This window comes from Marmota monax, unplaced genomic scaffold (assembly GCF_021218885.2).
Source record: "Marmota monax isolate L192 unplaced genomic scaffold, Marmota_monax_Labrador192_F-V1.1 WCK01_AAM20220418_F8-fsc00161, whole genome shotgun sequence".
Taxonomy (NCBI): Eukaryota; Metazoa; Chordata; class Mammalia; order Rodentia; family Sciuridae; genus Marmota; species Marmota monax.
Window position 1 is genome coordinate 2,303,607 of NW_026693511.1, and position 25,290 is coordinate 2,328,896.

The window sequence follows — 25,290 nt, forward strand, 5'->3', positions numbered from 1 at the left end:
TTTTGGTAATAAAATATTTTATTGGTACCATTTTAATGTCAAAACAGTAATGTTTCTCCTGCTTACTTTCTATCCTTTCTATTTTTAAATTAGAAGAGAGTTTTAAAAAATAGAAGTAAAAGTAAAATAACTTGATTTCCTCAAAAAACAAGCTGCAACTTACCATTACAAACAAGTTCTCTCATTTTAAATGCCATAATTTACTGGTCTTCATAATAAATAACTGCATACAAAAGGGACAATAGCCTGAATTAATTTTTCAGAGGACATTTTACACATCTTTAAAAATACCTAACGCTACCCCAACTTAAAATATGTAAAAATAATTAGTTAAGTTACTGTAAAATTTAATTCATGTAGCACCTAGAAATTTGGAATTTGTAATATTTCAGATAATATGACTTACAGAGCAAAATGAATAATAATTTTTCTTCTATGAATTTTCAGGGGTTTGTATACAAATAGTAGGTCCCTTTTAAAATTCAAAGGATAAAAAAGTTTATGCAATGCCTTTAACCTTCTAATTTCTGGATCTAGCAATTGACCTAATGGCAAAAGATCCATGTGTGATAAATAATGTAGTATAGTCCTATGTGAATATAATTTCTTATTCATCTTGTCTCATTAATATAATATATACTTCAATTAAAACATTCTATCTATAAGTATATATTTCTCTAAAATAGTTTGTAATTCAGATTTTTATTCAAACTACCTTCCCTTTCTTCCCTTTTCTCAAATCAGATTGGTCTTATTGTATATACCTCATTCAATTGCTTTTTTCTCCCCTCAGAAATTCTCTTTCAATTCAAAATATTGTAATTATGCAAATACAGATATAGCAAATATACACATTATAAAATAAAGGATAACAATACATATGGATCCATGCTAAATGAGATAATACAAAGCAAAAACACATGCTATGCTCATCTATCCTGAGCCTCCTCAGGAAGGCACTGATATCTCTCACTCACATAAACTTGATGATCAAACACAGCTAGTATCCTGCATTCCAACATATTAAATGCTCTGTTAAAAATGCTTCCACATTTGTTCAAAACAGTCGATAGCAACTTTGACCAACATATTGATAGAGTAACAACATATTTTTAATCAAGTAATAGATTCTAAACTATTTTCTACTATTATCCACTTATTTAAAAACAGACATTTGGGGGCTAAGCCATATTAAGTTAAGGGATTTTGGTTTTTGTCATCTCTTGACTGGTTGGGAATTTCAGATATGTCAATTAATTATTATCTGCTTCAGTAAAAAAGGATTTTTAAGCTATTAACCAAAGTTAATAGTCTTCCTTTAAAAATGAAGCAGACTGCTGGGTGTCGTGGTATTTGCCTGTAATCCCAGCTACTCAGGAGGCTGAGACAGGAGGACTTCAAGTTGGAGCCAGCCTTGGCAAGTTAGTGAGAACTTGTCTCAAAAAATGAAAAGGGTTGGGGATACAGCTCAGTGGTAGAGGGCCCCTGAGTTCAATCCCCAGTACCATGAAAAAAACAAAGAAAAACAAAACAAAAATCAGATTGACTGACTTAGTGGTCAGCAGGTGAAGTGAAGAAATAGTACCTGTCCCTGCACCACGTCTGTACCACTGTCTCCTCTGTAGCAATGTGCCTAGAATATTCTATCCCTTCACCAGATGCAATCACAGCATGCAATCTCACAGAATCAGAACATGGGCACTAGGCAGAAAATTGACTCAAATCTACTTTTGGGGCAGACACCAGATTTCATTTTGTCTACTATTCCATAGTGCAGTATTGTCAAATAGGCTTTGCATTGAAACACTTGTTTTTCTTCTTCTATCAAGTTGAACTGCCAACATAATGTCGGAAAGAATATTAAAAATAAACAAGTCTTTTCTGGAAGAGGCACAATATCTGGAACTGGAATTAAGGCTAAATAAATAGTGCTGGTTTATGGTTATACTGTTATACATTAACAATTTTGTTAACCAACAGCTTCACTGTTTGTCCTGTATGCCTGTTTATGAAGATGCATCTCTATTTCTTCCCTGAAGACCATCATTCCCAGGTGGGAGTGAGAAGCCTCATTCATGGCTTTGGACTGTATGCACATGCGGTACTGCTCAGGGGTTAGCTCATCTGCACAGTGTTTTTCATGCCAGAGGTGGAAAAGACCAGGAACTGGAGTCCGAATCACAATAAGGTCACCATGTAAGTATTTTCGATAAAGATGAACATCTTCTCCACCCCAACCTTTTACTTCCATGTCAAATCCACCTGTGGGATCAAAATTGACACCATAAGTAACTGCCTGACAGCCAGAGCACAAGCAGACACAATAAATAGTTTAAATGTTCTATTTCAAGTGAGATGACATGGTACAGCAAAAAATCACTGATAGAGACCTGAACTCCTGCTTTGTAAGTCCAGTTACATGTTGACATTTAGTTAAACTCTAGAGCTCAAGTTCAGTTGCTGAGACTATCAGAATGAGATTAGATATTTGAGAATACTTTGTAAACTTTAAAGTTCTATACGGTCAATAAAAGAGAAGGAAATACAAATCACCTAAACTATCCTTCAAGACTTGAGTTTTTCTGGATTACAGGAAACTTTCCTCAGGGGAGAACAGAAGAAAAGGTCAAGCTGGATATAAATCTGAGAATGGATACATAGATGATTTATAGCCACAGGAATGAATAAAATTATTGAAGAAATTCAATAGGTGGTGGTGGTGGTGGTGGTGGTGGTGGTGGTGGTGGTGGAGGTGGAGGTGGAGGAAGAGGAGGAGAAAAGGAAAAAAAATGTCAATTTCTTATGAAGAAAGATAAGTCAGCAAAAGAGACTAAAAGTGAACCCAGATCAGTGGAAACCTCTGGAAAAGATGCATCTCAGTAACTAACTGAAGAAAGTGTCTCAAGGAATGTGGGGAAAAAGGTACATTCATACAGTGCTGGTGGGAGTGCAAATCAGTGCAACCATTGTTGAAAGCACTATGGAGAGTCCTCAGAAAACTTGGAATGGAACCACCATTTGACACAGTTATCCCACTCTCAGCATATACTCAAAGGACTTCAACATACTATAGTGACACAGCTACATAATGTTCATAGCAGCTCAATTCACAATAGCTAAACTGTGAAACCAGTCTAGGTTCCAATTAACAGATGAATGGATAAAGAAAATGTGGTATGTATACACAATGAATACAACTCACCGTAAGAGAAATGAAATTATGGCATTTGCCAGAACATGGATGGAACTGGAGACTACCATGCTAAGTGAAATAAGCCAATCTCCCCAAACCAAAGGCTGAATGTTCTCTCCGATATGTGGGTGCTGACTCACAAAATAGATGAAGGAGGGAAGAGGTGGAAGTTCACTGGATTGGACAGGGTGGAATGGGGAGAAGCAAAAGGAGGATGGGAATGGGAAATATAGAATGTATTGGACATAACTTTCTTATGTTCATATATAAATACATGACCAGTGTAACTCTATATCATTTATAACCACAAGAATGGGAAGTTATACTCCATGTATGTATGATATATCAAAATGTTCTACTGTCATGTATAACTAAAAAGAACAAATTAAAAAACCACACCTTGTAATAAATAGAAAAAAATAAGAAAGTGCCTCAAGGAAGAAGCTGGCAGGTGTGCTACTCAATTAAGAACTGAAAAAGAATCAATATACTTGGCAGCATAAGTGCTATTTATAACCTTGCCTAGAATAATTCTGATGGAACTACAAAGTAGAGGCTAACTATAGTGGGCTGACAATGATATGGGAAATAGAATTGAGATTATTTTTAAACTGATTTCAAGCTGAACAACTTTTAAAAGAAGCATGTATAACACAAACCACTTGGAGTTTTTGAAGAGTAAGAAAACAATATCTTAAAAGCTGAGAAAAATTTTATAAGGGCTAAGTTTCTAAATTGTGTCTCCTTCCAAATAATTGTATCCTACTTAATTTCACATTTGCAGGATAGACAATAGTCATGAAAACTCTAAAGGATTGCTTTAAACAGTTATAGCTTTACAAAATGCTATGTCTGATTACATCTCAGCTTTTTGTCCTTACAGCTATGAATAAGCTCTTCAAATACAATGATGCAGATACATAAATATAAATGGGGAACTCCTGGTTTTTGGTTTGGCATTTCAGGAGCCTAGAAATCATCACTTGGTCCTAACAAAGAGCTGAACAAACTGAAAAAATCAACAATTCCTTTTAGATCGCTCATAGAAATGAGGTCATTGGGTGAAATTCTGCCCCCCCCCCAATTTTTTTAGAGAGACTGATAGGTAGATAAAATGGATCACAGGTTACTAGAGAATAAATCTCTACAGAAGACAGTACAGAGGAGAAAAACCAATAATTGCCAAATTGCTAGAGGCTCAGTGTAAACATATCTGAGAGTTAAAAATTCCTGGGGTCCCCAGTGATACTGGGATCCCCACACTTGAGAGTTTTACCTTTAGAAGCTCTACCATGTTCTCATACTGAAGATCAGAGAAAGATCCTCTCATGTTTCTGACAAGGGGAGGGAGGCAAAGGTAACCGTTTTGAAATATGCCAGAGCATTCTGTTCTTATTAAAAAGGCAAGACCTCAGGAGAAACTATTTAATCCCAGTCTAAATGACCTGGGTGAAGGAAATAATCAATTTTAGCCCCTCTAGCCATCCTGTCTTTGAAGAGAAAAGGGACTGAAAAGGATATGTGAAGTTCACAGTCCAGAGGCACAAGCTCACTAAAACACTGAGACCGAATCATAGTGCTATAGAATAACATTCCTCTCTCCACACTTCATCACCACATCACAAAGGCCTACTTAGTGCAGTTGTTTTTACCCAGTACATAAAGCCCAGCTTTCAACAACAATAACAACAACAGCAAAACACAAGCATCCTAAAAGGAAAAAAATAATTTGAAGAGAATGTAATAATCAGACCCAGATTCAGATACAGCAGGGATATTGGAATTATCAGTTGGGGATTTAAAACAACTATGAGTAATATGTTACGGGATCAAATGGAAAATGTAGATAACATGTGTGGTGGGTAATACAAGCAAAATGGAAATTCTAAGAAGGTATTCAAAAGGAATGCTTCAGATCACAAACATTGTAACAGAAATGAAGGATGCCTTTGATGGGCTCACTGGTAAACTAGATTTGGTTGAAGAAAGGATCTCTGTCCTTGAGGATATAAAAGAAACTTCTAAAACTGAAAAGCAAAGAGAAAAAAAGTTAAAAAAAAAAGAACAGAATATCCAAAAACTGTGGGACAACTACAAAAGGTGTAACATATACATAATGGGAATACTAATAATAGAAGAAATGAAGAAAAGAGGAGATCCAAATAAAAGGGGCAAAATTCCAAATGGGAAACTCCCTTTTCACCAGTCCATACTTAGTGTGGAAACTCTACTCCAGACAAGGCAGACAGAAAATATTGGGGGCTTTACTGCCCCTATCCAGCATTTTTCTCATAAAGCAGAGGTGTTTGCAAGGGAACACCTCTGCTTTATGAGAAGTGTGCTACTGTTTCTATTCTCAGCTCCAGAACAGCTGCTCAGAAATTTTTCCTAAGGGAAGAGACAGTCCACAAGAATAAACTGCTCAAAAGAATGTGACTTAATTTGAAACAAGGCATAGAAAAATTCAAGTCTAAAGGGATTCTTGAAAATAATGGAGATTTTGGTTTTAAGCACTTCAGAGGCTGGTAACTTCATGAGGGCAAAACCTGAACTGTGTAGACCAGTTAGTTTACTAGAGAGAATGAGGGCAGAGACAGGAAGAACATCCCTTCTGGGGTCCAAACACTTGCCTCAAAAACTACCCCTGAAAAAAAGCCTAATTTAATTGGTTCAGATTGCGGAACAATCAGTGCATTCGAATATTGTCACAAACAAGATAGCAATTAGTGAGCAATCAGTGATTCCTAACAGTTGAGAATAATACCAACAAGGGCATGGAAAGAGTCAAAGAGAGGCCTGCTAAATCCAGTGCCACCTCAGAAGATTGTGCACATGTCCTGAGGAGGGACATCAGAGGCTTCATATTGATGGGGAGTTAGGGTGGAGGTAGGAAAATTCACTAAATAGTCCTGCCAAGTCAATAAATAAATAAGAAAAAGGAAAAACAAGCCATAGAAATAGGGGAATCAGTATCCAGAGTTGCCACAATATATTGCCAAAATGTCCAGTTTAAGAAAAAAATTACAAAAGCATAAAAAAAAATGTAGGGCCCTATGATAGGGCCCAGATGTAGGCTTTAACAGACAAAAATTCCAAAGTTGCCATTATAAATATATTCAAAGTATTAAAAAAATTCATGCTTAAAGAAGTATAAGAATGTAAGATAACAATATCTCATTAAATACAGCATATTATTTGAAGAGAAATTACATCTATAGAAAAATAACCAAATAGAAATTCTGAAGTTAAAATAACTGAAATGAGAAAACCATTAGAACAACTCAACAGTATATCTGAACTAAAAACAGAATCAGAGAACTTTAAGATAGATTAGTATTTCTGTTTTTGAAAGTGAATGCTTAAAGTTATACTAAACAAGAAATCAGGGAAAAGGGCATTAGTTTCATTTAAGAGTCTTTTTATCATTATTTCCTATAAAGAGACAACATGGAGGGATTTCCAAAACAAATGGCTAATTTTAAAAATAAATGTAATATGGAATTAAAATGTACATAAGACATATGACTTCTACTATGATGTGGCAAGGGAATCACTAAATGAATCAGGAGACATGGAATTCAGGTCAGCATGCTTTGCTGAACTATTCTCTGACACTTTTTATTTTTATTTTTTGGTATCAGGGATTGACCAAGGGGGCACTTAACCACTGAACCACATCCCCAGCCCTTTTTTATATTTTATTAGAGACAGGGTCTCACTAAGTTGCTTAGTGCCTTGCTTTTGCTAAGGCTGGCTTTGAACTCATGATTCTCCTGCCTCAGCCTCCTGAGCCACTGGGATAACAGGCATGCACCACCACACCTGGCTAGATCAGATTCTTCACCACATCTTTGAGCTTACGGGATGAACAACTAAGCCGCTGAATCCCACTTCAATCAGGCTAGAAAGAAAATCTCTCTTTTCCTAAACAATGGAATTTTGCATAATAGTTCAATAGACAAAAAAGAAGTTCATCTTTAAATGAAAACATATGAAAATCCTTAAACTAGATTACCTAAGACTACTTGCAGCTGTAACAACCCAGGAATACTACAGTAGGTTATAGAGAGACCTTTTGTAAGAGTCTACAATTAGGCAACAATTTAGTCTACAATTTAGGCAACATGCCAAATAGGTATTTTAAAAAACTAGTGGTGTTTTGATTTCAAAGGAATTAGTAAATATTACACTTTTATCTTTATCTCTGCTTGTCAAAGACATTAATTATAAACTCACTTTGCCTTTTACATTTCTAAATATAACCTGAGACATACATGATTCAAAAGAAAAACACTTATTCCCAGTGGCTTGGGAGGCTGAGACAGTGGTTGAGTGCCCCTGAGTTCAATCCCCAGTAACCTGGCTCCCCCCCTGAAAAAAAAGAAATAAAAATACTCAAGTATGAAAAATTTTTGAAAAACACCATAAGGTCTATAGTAAATATGTAAAGTCCCATCCTTAAATGTAAGATAAACTTACCAATGGTCAGAAAATCAGATCGATATTGACAAGTCATTCCGAAGCCAAAATCTCGCCAAAAACCAGAATCCTTTTTGTGAACCTTAAGTTAAAAAAAAGAAAAAATTCAATTTAATTCCTCAAGAACTAGAAGTTTTAATCAATAACGAATCAAGTTCTTTTCCAAAGAAAACTTTTTTCCTATTATTTATATGACTGACAAAGGATTTTTGTTATTAACTTTGTAAAAAACCCAAAAATATAGTAATCTGTGTGAGCCAAGGATTTTTACCACTTGCAAGTGATGAAAGTGTATGAGCTCTATACAAGGTGCAAGCTGGTAACTAATAATCAAATAGTGCAGTCCTGACCTCAAGGGGCATACATTCTAGGAGGACAAGACTTGCACAAACTTACACTGCAATGCACCATGATTAACCATACAAATACCTTATTTGGGTGCCTCCCCAGTACACATTTCTCAGCCCCCCTCTTGATAATACAGTTTTGTTCTGGTAATTACCTGGCCCCATGCATCCCATGAACTTTGGGAAACTCCTGTCACCTGGTAGTTTCTGAGTAAGCCCTGAGTACTTTACACCAATGAGAAAATCTCATTCTACTTACTTTAGGGAAGAGACAACCATTAGGTATTAGACAAAATTCAGGCCAACAAGCTAAAAAGGGAGGGTTGTTGGGGACTTCAGAAAACAAAGCCCCTTTATTCTTCCTAGAGAACTACTAGAAAATTCACTTGTTCTTTTTGGATGGTATAAGGCAAGGGTCAGCAAACTATGGCCTTGGGCTGACTCTGGACTGCTGTCTGCTTTTGTAAGTTATTTAATTTACAGTGTTGCAGTTGAGTAGAAATATTTCCTATCTGGTTCTTTACAGAAAAGTTTGCCAATCCCTCATGCAGGATGCAGATACAAAGCTTGGAAATGCTCAGTTCTTTTCCACCATGAGGGAAACCAAATTCAAAATGAAGTTGTCACTGCTGAATTCCAAGTACAGAAAGTAATGTAAAATCAGGGCTTTGTGGAAAATTAACAAATAAATACATATATATTCTGGTGGCAATACATGCCAGGACAAGAAGTAACATGACAGAAGAAAAGCCTTTCTTACATAATTGCCATAAAAGGCTTCTCTGAGGAGGTAAACTTTGAGCAGGAACCTGACTGACATGAGGAGGCAACTAGGCAAATTATGTGGAAGAAATCATTGCAGACTAGGAGAGCAGCAGGCAAGATGACTCTGGCAGGAGTATGCTTGTAGCATTTAACAAATAACAAGGGAATGACTGTGGCAAGAGCAGAAAATGAGGCTCTGGAGTCAAGAAGGGGCAGTTAGTATTTCTTAAAGATAAGTAGTATATGCTATTTTTGTATGGTTATCGGAATAATTTAGAAGAGGCAAATGTTAGGACAGGAGAGGGGAAGAATGGCTAGAGGAGGTCCTTATAAATACAACAGAGGTTACCACAAAAGGATAAGCTGGTCTTATGAAGGGACATGGGACATTCCATTGGGAATGTGATAAGTTGAGGCAGTAAGGCTGACAGAACTCTTGAGATGATAATGAGGAAGAGAACTTCTGGCTGCTTCTCTTTTTCCATGTGAAATAGTAAGCAAGATAATTGGAGGGTGAAGGGTACTGGGATGGTTATGAGAGTCCAGTGTGGCCTCAAGGACAGAGAATGATGAAAGTGTAAGGCACAGGACTCTAGAGCAGTCAAGGAGCCTGAGACTCTAAAGTCTATAGATTAGGGCTATACATCCTAAGATTTGGGTCTGGGTGATAGACTTGGAGTTCTATGGGAACACTGGAAGGAGCAAGGAACAAAGGAGGTGAGTACACAGCAAAGAGGTTGTGGCTATGACTGACCATGGAGCTTGACTTGGGTAGGAAGCAAGAACCTGGATGTGAGAAGAACAAGAGAAAAGAGAGAGGTGCCTCACACAAACTGTAGCATGCTAAGACAGTTTCCTTCAGGAAATGAAGCTGGAGTGGGATCTTTTAGATGAATGAACAAGTGAAAGATGATATGTTAGGGTAGAGTTCCGGAAAAAGAACAATTTGTGCAAAAGCCAGCAAATGGGAGAGCACTGTAGGTTAGGGATGGAGAAGACTAAAGGCTAGAGTCAGAAGGAGAGGTGACTACAGTACAGAGACGGCTCAGCAAACTTATTCCATACAAGGCCATGGAGTCTATATTTCAGGGTCAAGTAACATATAATCTGTCACAATTATTGTACTGTGCCTGTACTGTGAAAGTAGTTGCTGACCATAAATAATCAAATGAGTGTACTGTGTTCCAGTAAACTTTATTATGGACACTTAAATTCATATTTCATATAATTTTCATGTGTTATGAAATATTATTTAATGTTTTTTTTAGTTATTAACATTGTAAACATAACTCGTAATTTATAGGCTATATAAAACAAGGTAGAAAGACTGACTTGGACCACAAGCCATAACTGCTTGTGGTACACAAGGATGTACCTGTGGTTCAGGTTTATCCTAATGGCAATGAGTGTTCTTTGAAGAGCTGGAGAAGAAGTAATGTGATGTTTTTGGAAGATCACTTTGGCTGGAATTCAGAGAACGAACTAGAAGAGGTAAGAAGGGAGGCCAGTTAAGAGGCAATGACTATAACTACAAATGGAAAATAAGTGGTATAGATTATTCTGGTATGTATGAGAGAGAGAGAGAGAGAGAGAGAGAGAGAGAGAGAGAGAGAGAGAGAGAGAGAGAAAGTAAGTATTAACGTGAAAGATTTAGGATCTGCAGTGGGTGTCTTTCTTGGAGATGGAGTCCAGGGAAAGGGCCATCCCAGAAAGGAACGATGAAGAACTGGATTCTGGTCATAATGAATATGAATCATCTGCAGCATAGCCACAAGGACATTTCTGGAGATGGTAGGAACATCATACCTGGATCAGCTTTGTGCACATTGTCTCCTGGTTGTTGTCCAACCATAGGAGACTGAGCAGCTGCTCCTTCTGCTGCAACCACTTGCCCTAATCACTATTTAGCTGGTTCCTGCCATTGGATAGTTCCTCCTACAGTGACCTCTCAGAAAGGCCTTTCTGACAGAACACACCACAGAAATCACTTCAGTCTTTACAACTTGGCCTGTTTTAATGATCTGCATGGCATGTATTGTATGATTACCTCCACTTTCTTCTATTACTAGAATAAGGATTCTTACGAGCTATCACCATGTCTGTAGGGTTCTGGGGTTCCAAAGGTTAATATTGCCTGACATAGAATGAGCCCTCAATATTTGATGGCTCAATACAATAGAGGCAGTCTGTGTAATACATGAATTGACAGTGTGGAGCATGCTGCCTGGGCCCCCTCCAGCCAGCTATGCACTTGAGCTTGCATTCAACCATAGCACAGCTGTGTCCTCATCTGTTAAGAGGGGGTAATAATAGCACCTACTGCAGAGGTTGTCAGGAGGATTCAATGAATTAACATGTAGGCAAAACAGAATAGTACTGTGCACATATTAAAGGGCACATTAAAGTATTAGTTATTATCATTAAAATGTCAGAAATTATATATGCCACAAACTATACATACCATATCCTACTTTTAATTTTATACACCTACATTTGCATTGCATTTGTACATTTCATACACACTTTCCTTTTGATACATAATATTCACCACAGTAAGTACTACAATTCAATTTATCATTTTATTATTAAGAGTTTTGTTCCAGATTTCAGAGGGAATGCCTTCAAGTTTTCTCCATTTAGAATGATGCTAGCCTGAGGCTTAGCATAAATAGCTTTTACAATGTTGGGGTAAGTTCCTGTTATCCCTAGTTTTTCTAGTGTTTTGAACATAAAGGGTTGCTGTATTTTATCAGATGCTTTTTTTGCGTCTATCGAGATGATCATATGGTTCTTATCTTTAAGTCTATTGATGTGGTGAATTACATTTATTGATTTCCATATACTGAACCAGCCTTGCATCCCAGGGATGAATCCTACTTGATCATGGTGCACGATCTGATTGATATGTTTTTGTATCAGATTTGCCAGAATTTTATTGAGGATTTTTGCATCTATGTTTATTAGAGATATTGGTCTGTAGTTTTCTTTCTTTGAAGTGTCTTTGTCTGGTTTAGGAATCAGGGTGATGTTGGCCTTGTAGAATGAATCTGGAAGTACTCCCTCTTTTTCTATTTCCTGAAATAGCTTGAAAAGTATTGGTATTAGTTCTTCTTTAAAGGTTTTGTAAAACTCTGCTGTATACCCATCCGGTCCTGGGCTTTTCTTGGTTGGTAGTATTTTGATGACTTCTTCTATTTCCTCAATTGATATTGGTCTGTTTAAGTTGTGTATATCCTCCTGACTCAATCTGGGCAGATCATATGACTTAAGAAATTTATCGATGCCTTCACTATCTTCTATTTTATTGGAGTATAAGGTTTCAAAATAATTTCTAATTATCTTCTGCATTTCTGTAGTGTCTGTTGTGATATTGCCTTTTGACCCAGCTATTCCCCTTCTCGGACTATACCCAAAAGACCTAAAAAGAGCATACTACAGGGACACAGCCACATCAATGTTCATAACAGCACAATTCACAATAGCTAGACTATGGAACCAACCTAGATGCCCTTCAATAGATGAATGGATAAAAATATGTGGCATTTATACACAATGGAATATTACTCAGCACTAAAAAATAACAAGATCATGGCATTTGCAGGGAAATGGATGGCGTTAGAGCAGACTATGCTAAGTGAAGTTAGCCAATCCCTAAAAAACAAATGCCGAATGTCTTCTCTGATATGGGGGGGTGACTCAAAATAGAGTAGGGAGGAAGAGCATGAGAAGAAGATTGCCACTAAATAGGGAAGAGAGGTGGGAGGGAATGGGAGGGAGAAGGGGAATTGCACGGAAGATGGAAGGAGACCCTCATCATTATACAAAATACATACATGATGGTGTGAGGGGGAAGAAAAAAAAGAGAGAAATGTGTCACAGTAGATTGGGTAGAGAGAGGTGATGGAAGGGGAGGGGAGGGGAGGGGGGATAGGAAGGGCAGCAGAATACAACAGACACTAGTATTGCTGTATGTATATATGTAGCTGTATAACCAATGTGATCCTGCAATCTATACACGTGGAAAAATGAGAATTCATACCCCATTTGAATCAAATGTATGATATGTCAAAATCATTGTATTGTCATGAGCAACTAATAAAAAAAAGAGTTTTGCTTGCCTTTAATATTGCCAGTTTATATATATTTTGCTATTCTACAGCTCTGATTATTTGCTCAGGAGAGACTCCTAGAAGTGAAAATTGCTGGATCAGAGGGATAAACCTGTTGAAACCTCCTTGACCCATGGAGCTGGCCTATATTCTTACTAGCCTCATTGCATGGCTATGATTTTTAAAAGCAGCAGGAAAGGCTGGGCTTGTAGCTCAGTGATAGAGCATTTGCCTAGCATATGTAAGGCACTGGGTTTGATTCTTAGCACCACATATAAATAAATAAAATAAAGGTCCATCAACAACTAAAAAAAAAAAGCAGCAGAAAAACGTATTATATTGTCATTTTAATTTATTTCTAGTAAGGATGACTATTTAAATGTTTATTGTGAATTATTATCAAATGTTTTTTAGCTCATTTTTTCTATTATGTGTTTACTATTGACTTACTTCTAATATAATTTTAAACATTAAATAGAGCAGTTTTTGTCTTAAGTGAGGCCACTGAAACTTAGAAAAATTAGGCAACTTGCAACGGTTACAAATGGTGAAATGAGAAGCTGAAGTGCTTAAACTTATTTTGCTATGCAACATCTAAAATGAATCAGTATTCAAATCATTCTTCTCCACATCCCTCCAAGCCAGACTAGAATATTAGCATGCTCTTACATTCCTTTTCAGGCTTGTGTGTTGACTCTATCTGGCACTTATTTTTGTCTTTTAGTTAATTTTTCAATTAAGTTTACTAAAGTTTTTTATTTTGTAATGACTTAGATTTACAGAAAGTTGCATTAACAGTAAACAGTTTTCCTCACAGAGTTTTAGTTTTTCCTAACATTATTATTTTTTAAATATTTATTTTTTAGATGTAATTGACACAATATTTTTATTTTATGTGGTGCTGAGACTCAAACCCAGGGCCTTGCACGTGCTAGGCGAGCATTCTACCACTGAGCCACAATCCCAGCCCCCTAACATTCTTATCTTACATTGTTGCAGTGTATTTTGTCAAAATTAAAGAACACTCAACTGAGTTCCAGACTTTGTTTGGATTTCACCAATTTTCCCTTGAATATATTTTTTTCTGTTCCAGATCTAGTCAAGAGCACCACATTGCATTCAATTGCTATGTCTCCTCTTGCCTATGGTTTCTAAGTCTTCCTTGTTTTTGATGACCTTGACAGTTTTGAGAACTAATGGTCAGGTATTTCTTCATCCCTGGATTAATATCTGCTGGGTTCCTGACTGACATTTTCTTGATTTTTTTTCCCTGGTACCAGGGATTGAACTCAGGGGCATTTGACCACTGAGCTACATCCCCAGCCCTATTTTGTATTTTATTTAGAGACAGGGTCTCACTGAGTTGCTTATCATCTTGCTTTTGCTGAGGCTGGCTTTGAACTCATGATCCTCCTGCCTCAGCCTTCCAAGCTGCTGGGATTACACGTATGTGCCACCGTGCCTGGTGCATTTTCTGATCTGGTTCATTTTCTGATCTTACTTACATGTGAAATATAAAAAAGTTTAACTTAGAAGTTGAAAGTAGAATAGTGGTTACCCGAGGTTGGGGAGAGTTGGGAGAAAGAAGGGATGGGAAAAGGTTGATCAGTGAGTACTGTTATAAAAAAAAAAAAAAGAATAAGAAGCTCTGATGTGCTATTGCACAGCAGGGTGACAATAAATAACAAAAATGTATTGCATATTTCAAAAATCTAGAAGAAAGAATTTTAAATGTTTTCACCATAAAGAAACAATAGATGGGGGCTGGGGTTGTGGCTCAGCGGTAGAGTGCTTGCCTAGCACATGTGAGGTGCTGGATTTGATCCTCAGCAACACATAAAAAATAAATAAATAAAATAAAGGTATTGTTTCCAACTTAAAAAAAAAGAAACAATAGATGTTTAAATACATGTGTTTATCCTGATTTGAACATAACACCATGTATACCTTTATGGAAATATTATGATACCCATAAATATGTGTAATTTTTTTTTGGTGCTAGAGATTGAACCTGGGCCTTGTGCATGCAAGATGTAGTTGGACACAATATTTTTATTTTTATCTACCAACTGAGCTATATCCCCAGCCTCAGTATGTGTAATTTTTATGCATCAGTTAAAAATAAATTTTAAAAAAGTTAATTTTCTCTTTTTATATTATATAATTTGTGAGTGAGTTACCTAGCTCCACTTTCTGGAAGAGGGGTATTTACTACTCTGAAATTCTGTAAGTAAGATTCATCTCTTTTTCCCTATTAACCTAATGTAACTTATCCATTCATTTATTATTATTATTTATTTACTCACTTATTTATCTCAGGATGGACTCACAGATATTTATTTTATGCTTTAGGTTATAATTCAGGTCTAGATTATTTTGTTATTTTGTTGCTCAAGTTATTCCATAGGAGGATTTTTAGTTGGATCCTGAGACTCTTTGACACATCTCCATCCTCTGTCATTTAAGACTGTTATTTATTGGTGCTAGAAAATGCTCTAAGCTCCTCTTGTATATTTCCTTTTCTAGTCCTACAATCAATTATTTTTCCAAGGAGCCTTGGTTCCTTTTATTGGAGAATAATATTAAAAAACAAGATTTGGGAATTGGTTATGTTTGTTACTATTGGGGTGTCACTGGTTTAGATTCTCTCAGCTCACAGAGCTAGGTAAAACACACCTATATGCCATGTATACACCCTTCGATTTTTTAATCCCAAATTGCTATTTGCTTTTTCAAAAGCAAAATACTTGTTTCAGCATAACTATTTAGACTTAATTGAAAGTTTTGTTTTTTGGTTGTTGTTTGTTGATCACTATTTTATTGTCTAGTCTTCCTCTCTCATTTTTCATTCTGCTAAACTAGATAAAAAGGGATCTGTGAGAAATAAATTTTGAGTCTTCAGTGTCCAAAATGTCTATTTTACCTTCAAATAGTAGGTCAAATATGGACTCTAGAATCAAAGATTATTTTTCAGAATTTTCATGGTGTTGCTTATTTTTTTAGCACCAATATTATCAAAAAGAAGGTTAATGTTAATCTGATTCTTACTTCTTTGTGGACAAGTTGGGTTATGCTATTTTTAGTGTCTCTGGAAGGTACCAGGATTTTCCATTGATTGCTCTCAAATGCCAGGAAGATTTATTTTTCCTTATCTCTGCCAAGGTTTCTTCCCTATCCTCCCTGCCCCATTCTCTTTTGTTTTCTTTCTGGAACTTCTATTAAACAATCTGAGAGCTTCTGAACTGATTCTCCATGTCTCATTTTTCTCTCTCATTATTTCTTGGTCATATGTGCCATTTCATCTGTGACGATTCCACTCTTCAGCTCATTTACTGATTTCTATTTTTTCATAATTTCCAAGTTCTGGTCCTTTTTTACTAAGAAATCATAAGATTTTAAGATTTTTAATGTTTTCTCTAATGATCATAAAGATAATATGTATTTTAAAGTTATTTTATACCTACATTCATATTCTCATGTGTTAATTTTTCTGTTTATTAAAATTTAATAGTACTGGTTTTCCTTAAACATTTGTTTAGTCTTGGTTAATTGCTACTTATTTTTGTTTCAAAAATCCATGGCTTTCAGTCATGATTATGGGGGACTATCTCCAGTAATAGTAGAATAGGTGCATAACAGGGTCACAGGAAGAATGTGCTCACAGTGGCTCATCTTTGGAGTCTAGCGGGGTTTCCTACCTACCCTGACCTGCCTCTCCAGCTCCAGGGACCACAGGCACTTCTGTGGCCTAATGGTTGATCCTTATGATGCTCAGCATGGGTTCCCTCTACTCCCTATCTGCTATGAGCTCAGAGAATGCAAAGCAGATTCATCTTTACTCACTGCTCTCCTGAACATGTTCTAGACTGTTCTCTTCTCTAGCAATCCTATGCCAACTGTTATAATCTGATAGAGGTTTCTCAAAATTTATGTCTACTGATGGCTTTTCTCATTTTCCAATATTAATGTACCTATTTCTTTTTAATAACTAATTTTAAAAGGATTTGGGGTATCAGATAAGGTAGATGTCAGTGCTGTTTGTCCTTCTAATTTAGTGTCAATATTCCTAAGTAATACTGGCCTACAGATAAAGTGGAGGGAAGTGTGTGTGTGTGTGTGTGTGTATGTGTGCATGCTCTACTATGTACTGATATCAAGATGAAATATCTTAAGTAGATTATAATGTGTTAGTATTACCTATTTGAAAGTATGGAAAAACTCATCAATAAAACATTTATGTATATACAATGTAACTTTTTGATAACTGCTCTAATTTTTTAAAAGGCTTTTAAGTTTCTTCACTTCTTATTTATAAAATTCTAACAAGAACTTCTCTTGTTTAATATTTTATAGATTTTCAAATCTTTCCTTCTATTTAGAATTTTTCAGCTTACTATGTAAACTTAATTCTGTCATGGATTCATATTCTAATTTTCAATGTAGTTTTTTTACCCGATATTTTCCCACTATATATATATATATATATATATATATATATATATATATACACACACACACACACACACACACACACACACACACATACACACATATATATGTGTGTATATATATATTTTTTAAAAAATTTTTTTGTTGATAGACCTTTATTTATTTATTTATATGCAGTGCTGAGAATTGAACCCAGTGCCTCACACATGCCAGGCAAGTATGCTACCACTAAGCCATGGCCCCAGCCCCTGCCCACTTTATATTTACAAAAACGATTTTTTGCACATAAACAATAAGCTCCTATATTTGTCAATCTATTTTTACTTCATTCATTTCTACCTTTATCTTTCTTTCCTCCTGCTTTCCTTGGAGTTTTCAATTGATGATTTAGTTCATTTGTTTTTACTTTTTCTTAACTCTAACGTTAAAAGATTATACTATGTGAAATTTGGTATCTGGATCTTGGAGCAGAAAAAGGAGACCAGTAGGAAAAATGGTAAAATTCTAATAAAATCTGTAGTATAGTTAGCAGTAACTCACCAGTAGTAATTTCTTAATTCTGACAAATGTACTATGGTTATTTAAAAATTAAGGGAAGCTGGACTTACAGGAACTCTTGACTTTCTTTGTAAACTTCAATTATTCCAAAATAATGTTTATTTAAAAAATTAAAATGACATACATAAGTACAGTTTGGTAACAACCATAAGTTTTGATATATGATTGTCTAAGTATAATTAGTATAATTTTTCTTCTTAGTTGATTTGGCAGAGGAGTTTTAATTTCTAGTTAGTGGAGGTTTTTGTTTTTTGTGCAGGGCCTTTGCATGCTAGGTAGGCATTCTACCACAGAGCTATATGCCCACCCCTGGTCAGTAGAGTTTTGAAAAATTAAACTTTTAGTATTAGTAAAAATAAGTTGGCAAAAACGTATAATTTCAAATTCCAGAATATGAAGTTTTTCTTTGTAATCTAACTTTTCCCAACCCCTTCTCCCTTGCCAGCCGACAATTTTGAAGCAATAAGGCATTTTACTGGGGATTGGAAGTGTGAAAGAGACATGGGAATGTGTTTATAATAACTGAAACTCTGTTTCCTATTTGTACAACAAACTTAAAAAACAGCCTTTCCTAACTGGCAATGTAAAAGTCTTACCAGCTGCTGCTCCACAGGTGGTGGTGCATCCTGGTTGGCATAAACGATGGCAGGATTGTAAAGACTGAACACCACAGGGTAAAACACTTTTTTACCTATAAATTAAAATATATGTTTATATTATACAAGAAAGTTGTAAGATGAAGAATTGATCTTTATTACTCTCTATATATTGAGATTTTATTAAAGTCCTTTTGTAATTACATATGATTTTATTTTAGCAATATTTATTTTATCAATATTCAATCTATAGAACGTTATGTCAATTTGATGAACATGATGATGATTTTGTGACATATTGGTAGGTCAGGCTATGAAAACACAACTGCAAAAGAACAGAGATTAAAACAGACTAAAGGATGCTTCATATATTTATTCCCTTGAACTTTGGGGAGATACACAAATGAATTCTCTGAGCTATTAATTAGGTGATCCACCTATTACTCATTATTTCATCTAATTAGCAGCACTAGATGTAGATTAATAACTGACAATACCAAAAACTTAGAAACTTCAGTTAAATCTACCCTTCAAACAGAATAATCAAAAACAGTAAATAGGGCTGGGGTTGTGGCTCAGTGGTAAAGTGCTCGCCTAGCACATGTGAGGCCCTGGGTTCAATCCTCAGCACCACATAAAAATGAATAAATAAAATAAAAGCATTGTATCCAACTACAACTAAAAAAAAAAATATTAAAAAATTGCAAATACAGAGAATACTGTACAATGCATAGATATGTAGGAAATAATTAAAACAGAACTGCAGACAGATTTAAACTAAGATCTGGAAAAGCTGGGTTAGATAAGGATTAAAAATATCTGATGTTAATAGCCCTTACAGAAGACCTTGGCATTAGCTTTCAAACTGATAGCATCTTAAGGACCTTAAAGGATAACTGGCCCATTTGCCCTCAAAACAGAAACCCTAATATGACTGAATTCAATCATGGTAGCATGAAGTGCTCAATAACCGTCAAGCAGCCTAGAAGTGACAGCAGCCTTTTTACTATAAGATGCATAACTAATGAACATGACACCTTCATTCACACTCACTTAAGGGATAGGGATGCTCAACTTCTCAGAGGATGGTCTATTTCTGGATATAAAAATATTTTTTTTTACACTGAGCAAATATGTCTCCTTCAACTTCCATGTTTTGAATTTCATGCTGTCTTAAGTAAAAAAAACATACCTAACCCACATTTACTCATTGGGTTCTGAGAGAGCTCCTGACAACTTTTCCCAATCAAACTCACTAATAAGAAATTAGTCATTTTTGTATACGAAGAGTTCCACATAAAAACATTTAATATGAAATTCTTTTATTTAAAAATGATTTAATTGAAAAATGTATATATTTATGGTATATAACATAATGTTTTGATGTATGTATATTCTGTGAATTGACTAAACCAAGCCAATTAACTATTACCTCATACACTTTTTATTATGGCAAGAACATTTAAAATCTATTCTCTTAGCAATTTTTAAGTATATAACACATTGTCACTAACTGTAATCACCATGTTATATAATATATATTTACTGAACTTATTTTCCTGTTGAGACTCTTTAATACAGAAAACTCTTGATTTTAAATTTAAAATAAAATTTGATTTATAAAACTGTCATTTGCTCATTTATTTTCAAAATATCTACAGCATAAAGCAAAGTATAGGAAACAACCCCAAAATGTATAGTCTGGAGACCAAATACTACCTGTATCCAGACCCCTGCATGAGTGTGCACATGTGTAGATGTGTGCACATGCACGTGTATGGGGGTGGACTATCTGCCTGAGACTGGATATTTCTCACTCTCACATCTCCACACCATCTGTATGGTTCTTTTTCTGACCTGAGTTGCTTCCTCCTCATCAATTTCCAGTCTTCTATTCCTGGCCTTCTTTATTTGACTTCAAATGTAGCCAATAGAATTTGGTTCCAAGAGAACAAAAGATATGAATTTCAGAGGGTCAAATTTTCCAGTTAAATTATGTATTTTAGTTAAATTATACCTAACAAGAAAAAAACATCCTAGCGTTTAATTAAAATTTCCTTTTCCTCAAATTAACTTGATTCAAAACATGGGACATGCCAATGCTGTTCTAAATTCTAAATTCAGCTCATCTACCAACGTTTTACGCACCTGGCTCAGCATTTAATCGGCAGCTGTTAAGGAATTCGGCTGAGAAAAATATGTCAACATCACAGAAAAACATCAAGACCTCTCCCTTGTCCCAAGCTCTGGCACCCACATTGAGTCCTCGTCCACGATTAAATTCTTCATTCAATGAAACCAAGGTGTAATTGTGAAAATTAGACTCACTATGAGGAAAGCACATACAACAAATGCTAAGTCCCACTTAAAGTTAACAATGCTTTTTCTTCAATAGAACTTACAAAATGTCTCATACTTCAAATATTTTATTATGTTGGTTCTATATTCACACAAGGGAAAGGAAATCATCAGCTTCCCATCATCAGGGACAGATATTCACTAACTGCCCACATATGAGGAAATATGCTGGTGGTATGGTATGAGATTTCCAGTTACCAAGTGGCCACAGACCCTTAAAATTTTAAAAACCTACTGGGGAGATAAGAAATACACACATGGAAAAATAGCCATAATATTTGATGATGATGATGATAATAATAATAATAATAAATTCTGGGCATAGATGATACACACAAAGAGAGCTTTTCTGATATCTTTTAGGTCTCTGCATAAATGCCCCCTTATCAGGGGGATATTTCCAGATACCATTTCAGAAGTAGTCCAATCTCCCACTCTTTAATTTCCATCCTCTTCCCTGGCTGTTTTCCTTAGTATCACCAGACATGTTTGTGTGAATGACTTCCTGACTCCATGAGAGTAGGGATTTTGTTTTGTTCATTACCATGCACACAGTGCTCCTCACAGAGTAGGAGTTCAATATGTATTTGCTGAATGAATGAATGAATAAATGAATAGCAGGTCTGGGAAGAGATTGCTTATGTGTGGAGTAGTTAGAGAAGATATTAGAAGCAGAACTTGAGTTATGCCTGGGTTAAAATCCTGAAGTCAGTGGTAAGTGTACAGGTCATTCCAAATAATTGTTCTCAAAAGTGAAAGAGGTAAGAAAGAAAGCATTTAGAGGTCAGACAAATCAGATGGGAACAAAGGGACCCTAACATGGGAACAATGAGAGGAGGCTCAGATTGAGGTACACCTATCATGCAAAGTTAAAGAACTTGGTCAGTATCCTAAAGACAAGGGGGGAGTCAGCAAGGTTTTCTGCTAGGACAGTGGTTCTCACCCTGAGACACTCAAACCCACAGCACCAGCACTCCCTAGCACCATATTAGATGCAAATTTTCAGGTTCCACCTGAGACACTGACTCAGAGGCCAAGGGTGGAACCAAGTCTCTGTGTTTCAGTAAGCCCTCCAGGTGCCTCTGACACTGAAGCTAGAGAACCACTGCACTAGGGATACAGCTGAATCAAAAACAGGAACATGTGAGGAAGATTACTCCTACAACAGTATAGCTTGGGTAATGGAGAGATGGAAGTAAAAGCTCAAATAATGCATGGATTGGACTCTAAGTGTTCTGGGTGTCCATATTCTTCTCCTTATCTTATGTCATATAAACCTTTCCCTTCTTTTGTGGAAACTGTCCATTGCCACCCCACATGTCCAGTACCAAGTAAAACACTGATCACAGAATACCCTTCACTCAACCCGGCCCAACCACATAATGTCCTAGGAGTGGGGACCAGGCTCAAGTGGGGTCAATCACAAAACCCCCACCCCACCTGGCCAATGTGATTGGCTCAAGAGTGGGCAAAATGTCCTTTCCTGGGATTTCCTCAACGGGAGCTGGGAGAAAGCTCTTTCCTCTCTGATGGCAAAGCTGAGAAGATGTGAGCCCAGAGCCGCCAACAGCCATATCCCTCACCATGTGGAAGAAGCCAATCTGCAACAGGAGAATGAAGTCAACATGCAGAGAAAACAGACAAGATAATGACAAGAGAATTTTGATGGTATTTAATTCTCTGGTTCCAGTCACTGAGACCCAAAGTTGTTTTTATTTTTCTTTTCCAAATTTGGATACAACAATCCTTTCATTTCTGGGAGGTATTCAAGTTTCTTCAATACTGTTCCTATTTTCCTTAAGCAAGCTCAAGGTAAGTTTCTACCATATGCCACAGAAGTGTCTTTACAACATAGAGACAACTTCAGTAATATTAGGGTGAATGCTTGGTACTTAGTAGGCAATTGAAAAACAATAAGAAGGGAAGAGAGGGAGGGAAGAAATGGAGGGGGAACTGGGGTAGATAGTGGCAGTAGCAAGGAAGGAAGAAAGAAGAGGTCCTTTGACATAAGTAGGAAGTAACTCATCAAAGGCAATTACAGGTAAAGATGAGTAAAAGACTCTGTATCTCAAATGTTAGGTCTATGGCTGTGTGAAAATGGTCTGACTCTGAGCTGAAAGAGGGCCACACTGAACTGGTATAGAGAAGGGGAAGACAATGAACCCTGTTTATATATATCAAAGCTATGAGAGTCCCTGCAGGGTATAGATGTACTCAGCTATGCTCAGTCTTCTTCCAACTACCTCAGTCAGACTCCCAAGTAGTGTACCCCAGAATATAATAAGTAGGATTCAATCAATGTTAGTTGAATGGTTGGAGAAGAAAGGCTGGCCAAATCTAAACACTTAGGGAGTGACCAAAAACTAGCAGAAAGGTAAAGAAACAAGTAAGGTGTACAGAACTGGAATGATTAGAGAAGACACTCAACCAGTATATGTTATGACATATTACATTCACAAAATATTTGTTTTACAAACATAAGCATGGTTCAAGAAGAAAGCCCTGATTAGACTGTCAAATGTATAAAAGTGATTGACGAGGATAACAGAGAAAAGCTACATTTGGTAGAGGGCTGTACCTTTGGACCTACAACTTAAGAGAGAAAAAGGCTGAGAACCTAAAGAGTAAAAAAATAAGTTTTAAAGATTACTAATTCATTCATTCAAACCTGAGCACCCACCATGTACCAGGTACTATATGGACTTCTCAGTTACAGATCTACTGTTCGGTGAGGTTTGGCTGTGAAAGAACAGAAACATAACAGTAGCTACTGCATACTGTAGAATTAGGTCTTCTTCTTCTTTTTTTTTTTTTGTTTGTTAAAGATATGGGGGACCTAAGTATCATTTATAGGGGGAGAAGAAGGAATAAAAGAAAAGTGACATGCTCAGAAGATGGTATCAAAGTGCAGGGATTAGGTTTAAAAAAAGGGAAAGCAGCAGCAAACATATAGGTAAGTGGGCCATAAAGGGAGAGCATCCTGATTTTGCCAGGCTGCCTGCTAACAATTAAAGGAAGATGAGTTGTGTAGGGTTGCTTGTGAAATGAGGAACATATATCATCACCATTTACCACCCACATGCTCAGTCAACTTCCTAGTTGTAGTTATTCAAAATTCTTCTTAATAGTAACTATTCAAAATTAATAACTCTTTAAATGTCTGAAATTCTTATTTTTCTAATAAAGTTATATGTCAAGGATTTTTTACTGTGGACATGGTTCACCAACCTTGCGACAGATTCTAGGATAGACTTGACTTTAGAGAGACCTTCTTTACCAAAATACACCACTGTGAGATGAATCCTCTTGTCCTGATGAATACAAACATCCCTAACAGAATTGAAAAATAAAGTTTGTTCAAGAACATATATAAGGCACTATTCAAAATGCAATCACATAAAGTTTCAACAAGAAAATGAATGAGGCACTACTGATAAAGAATGAAATCACATGAAACATTAGGTAAAGGCATGAAGCCTATGTCAATGAGTATAATCCTCAAGGGCTATGGAAGGAATCCAACATTACTCTCATATTTCAAAACATTTGGGAAACTTTTACCTTGGGATTGATATTTAAGGAAGTAAGTTCAATGTGTTCAAAACCAAATAGACAAATATTTAAGTTTTGGATCAAGAATTATTTTGTCCTCAAACTAGCTAATACCAAAAATTTTATCTGTTATCAAGGAACAAATATTTGCCATCACTGAGATTATCCACTGTAAAGAAAGATGTAGCCTCTGAAGGTAATTTCAAGAAAGGTGATTTAAAAAACAAAGCTTCAAGAAATCAGATCTAAGTGGGGGGAGGTGGTGCATGACTATAATCCCAGAGGCTGGGGAGGCTGAGACAGGAGGATTGCGATTGCCAGCCTCAGCAAAAGTGAGGCACTAAGCAATTCAGTGAGACCCTGTCTTTAAATAAAATACAAAATAGGGCTGGGGATGTGGCTCAGTGGTTGAGAGCCCTTGAGTTCAATCCCTGGTACTGCCCCTTTTCAAAAAAAAAAAAAAAAATCAGATCTCATTTACAAGTCCAATTTCCAGATATTATGCTGCAGAATGGTGTTAACCAATCTTTTAATATGAGAATAAAGATTAGAATTAAAAAAGAACTAAACCTAGTGCATTAGAATAATTAAAAATGACAATTGTTAATTTAAAACAAAAGTCTTATTTTTCTTAGGTATTCTAATTCTTTAACACTTCAGTATTTTAAAATATCCAAATTTAATGACCAAAAAATAAAACCATAAATATTCTGCTTTCCAAGATGGAATGACTTTCTCCAAATTTTTGTTGAATACTTATATTTCTAAATTTATTTCAACCTTGAAACTCAAATTGTTCTTTAGAGGATTTTCTTGGGAGATAGCAACCTTTATATCTTGATTGCGGTGGTAGTTTGTGAATGTATACATTTGTCCAAAGTCAT

The 25,290-nt window shown here is 36.0% G+C and overlaps 1 protein-coding gene across 6 annotated transcripts in view; it reads right to left on the bottom strand.

Moving 5' to 3' along the window:
• Csgalnact2 (chondroitin sulfate N-acetylgalactosaminyltransferase 2) overlaps nt 1-25,290 on the bottom strand; it is a 37,669-nt gene continuing 12,379 nt past the window's right edge. For 3 of the 6 annotated variants that reach the window (XM_046458401.2, XM_046458399.2, XM_046458400.2), the window contains 5 exons: nt 24,083-24,184; nt 20,645-20,823; nt 18,497-18,591; nt 7,673-7,754; nt 1-2,262 (listed from right to left, as the gene is read on the bottom strand). In XM_046458401.2, the coding sequence (XP_046314357.1) occupies nt 1,970-2,262; nt 7,673-7,754; nt 18,497-18,591; nt 20,645-20,823; nt 24,083-24,184 (751 nt within the window). In that variant the 3' untranslated portion in view covers nt 1-1,969. Of the gene's footprint in view, nt 2,263-7,672; nt 7,755-18,496; nt 18,592-20,644; nt 20,824-22,300; nt 22,456-24,082; nt 24,185-25,290 lie in introns of those variants that run through there. The other 3 variants (XM_046458402.2, XM_046458404.2, XM_046458403.2) reach the window with 3 other exon arrangements.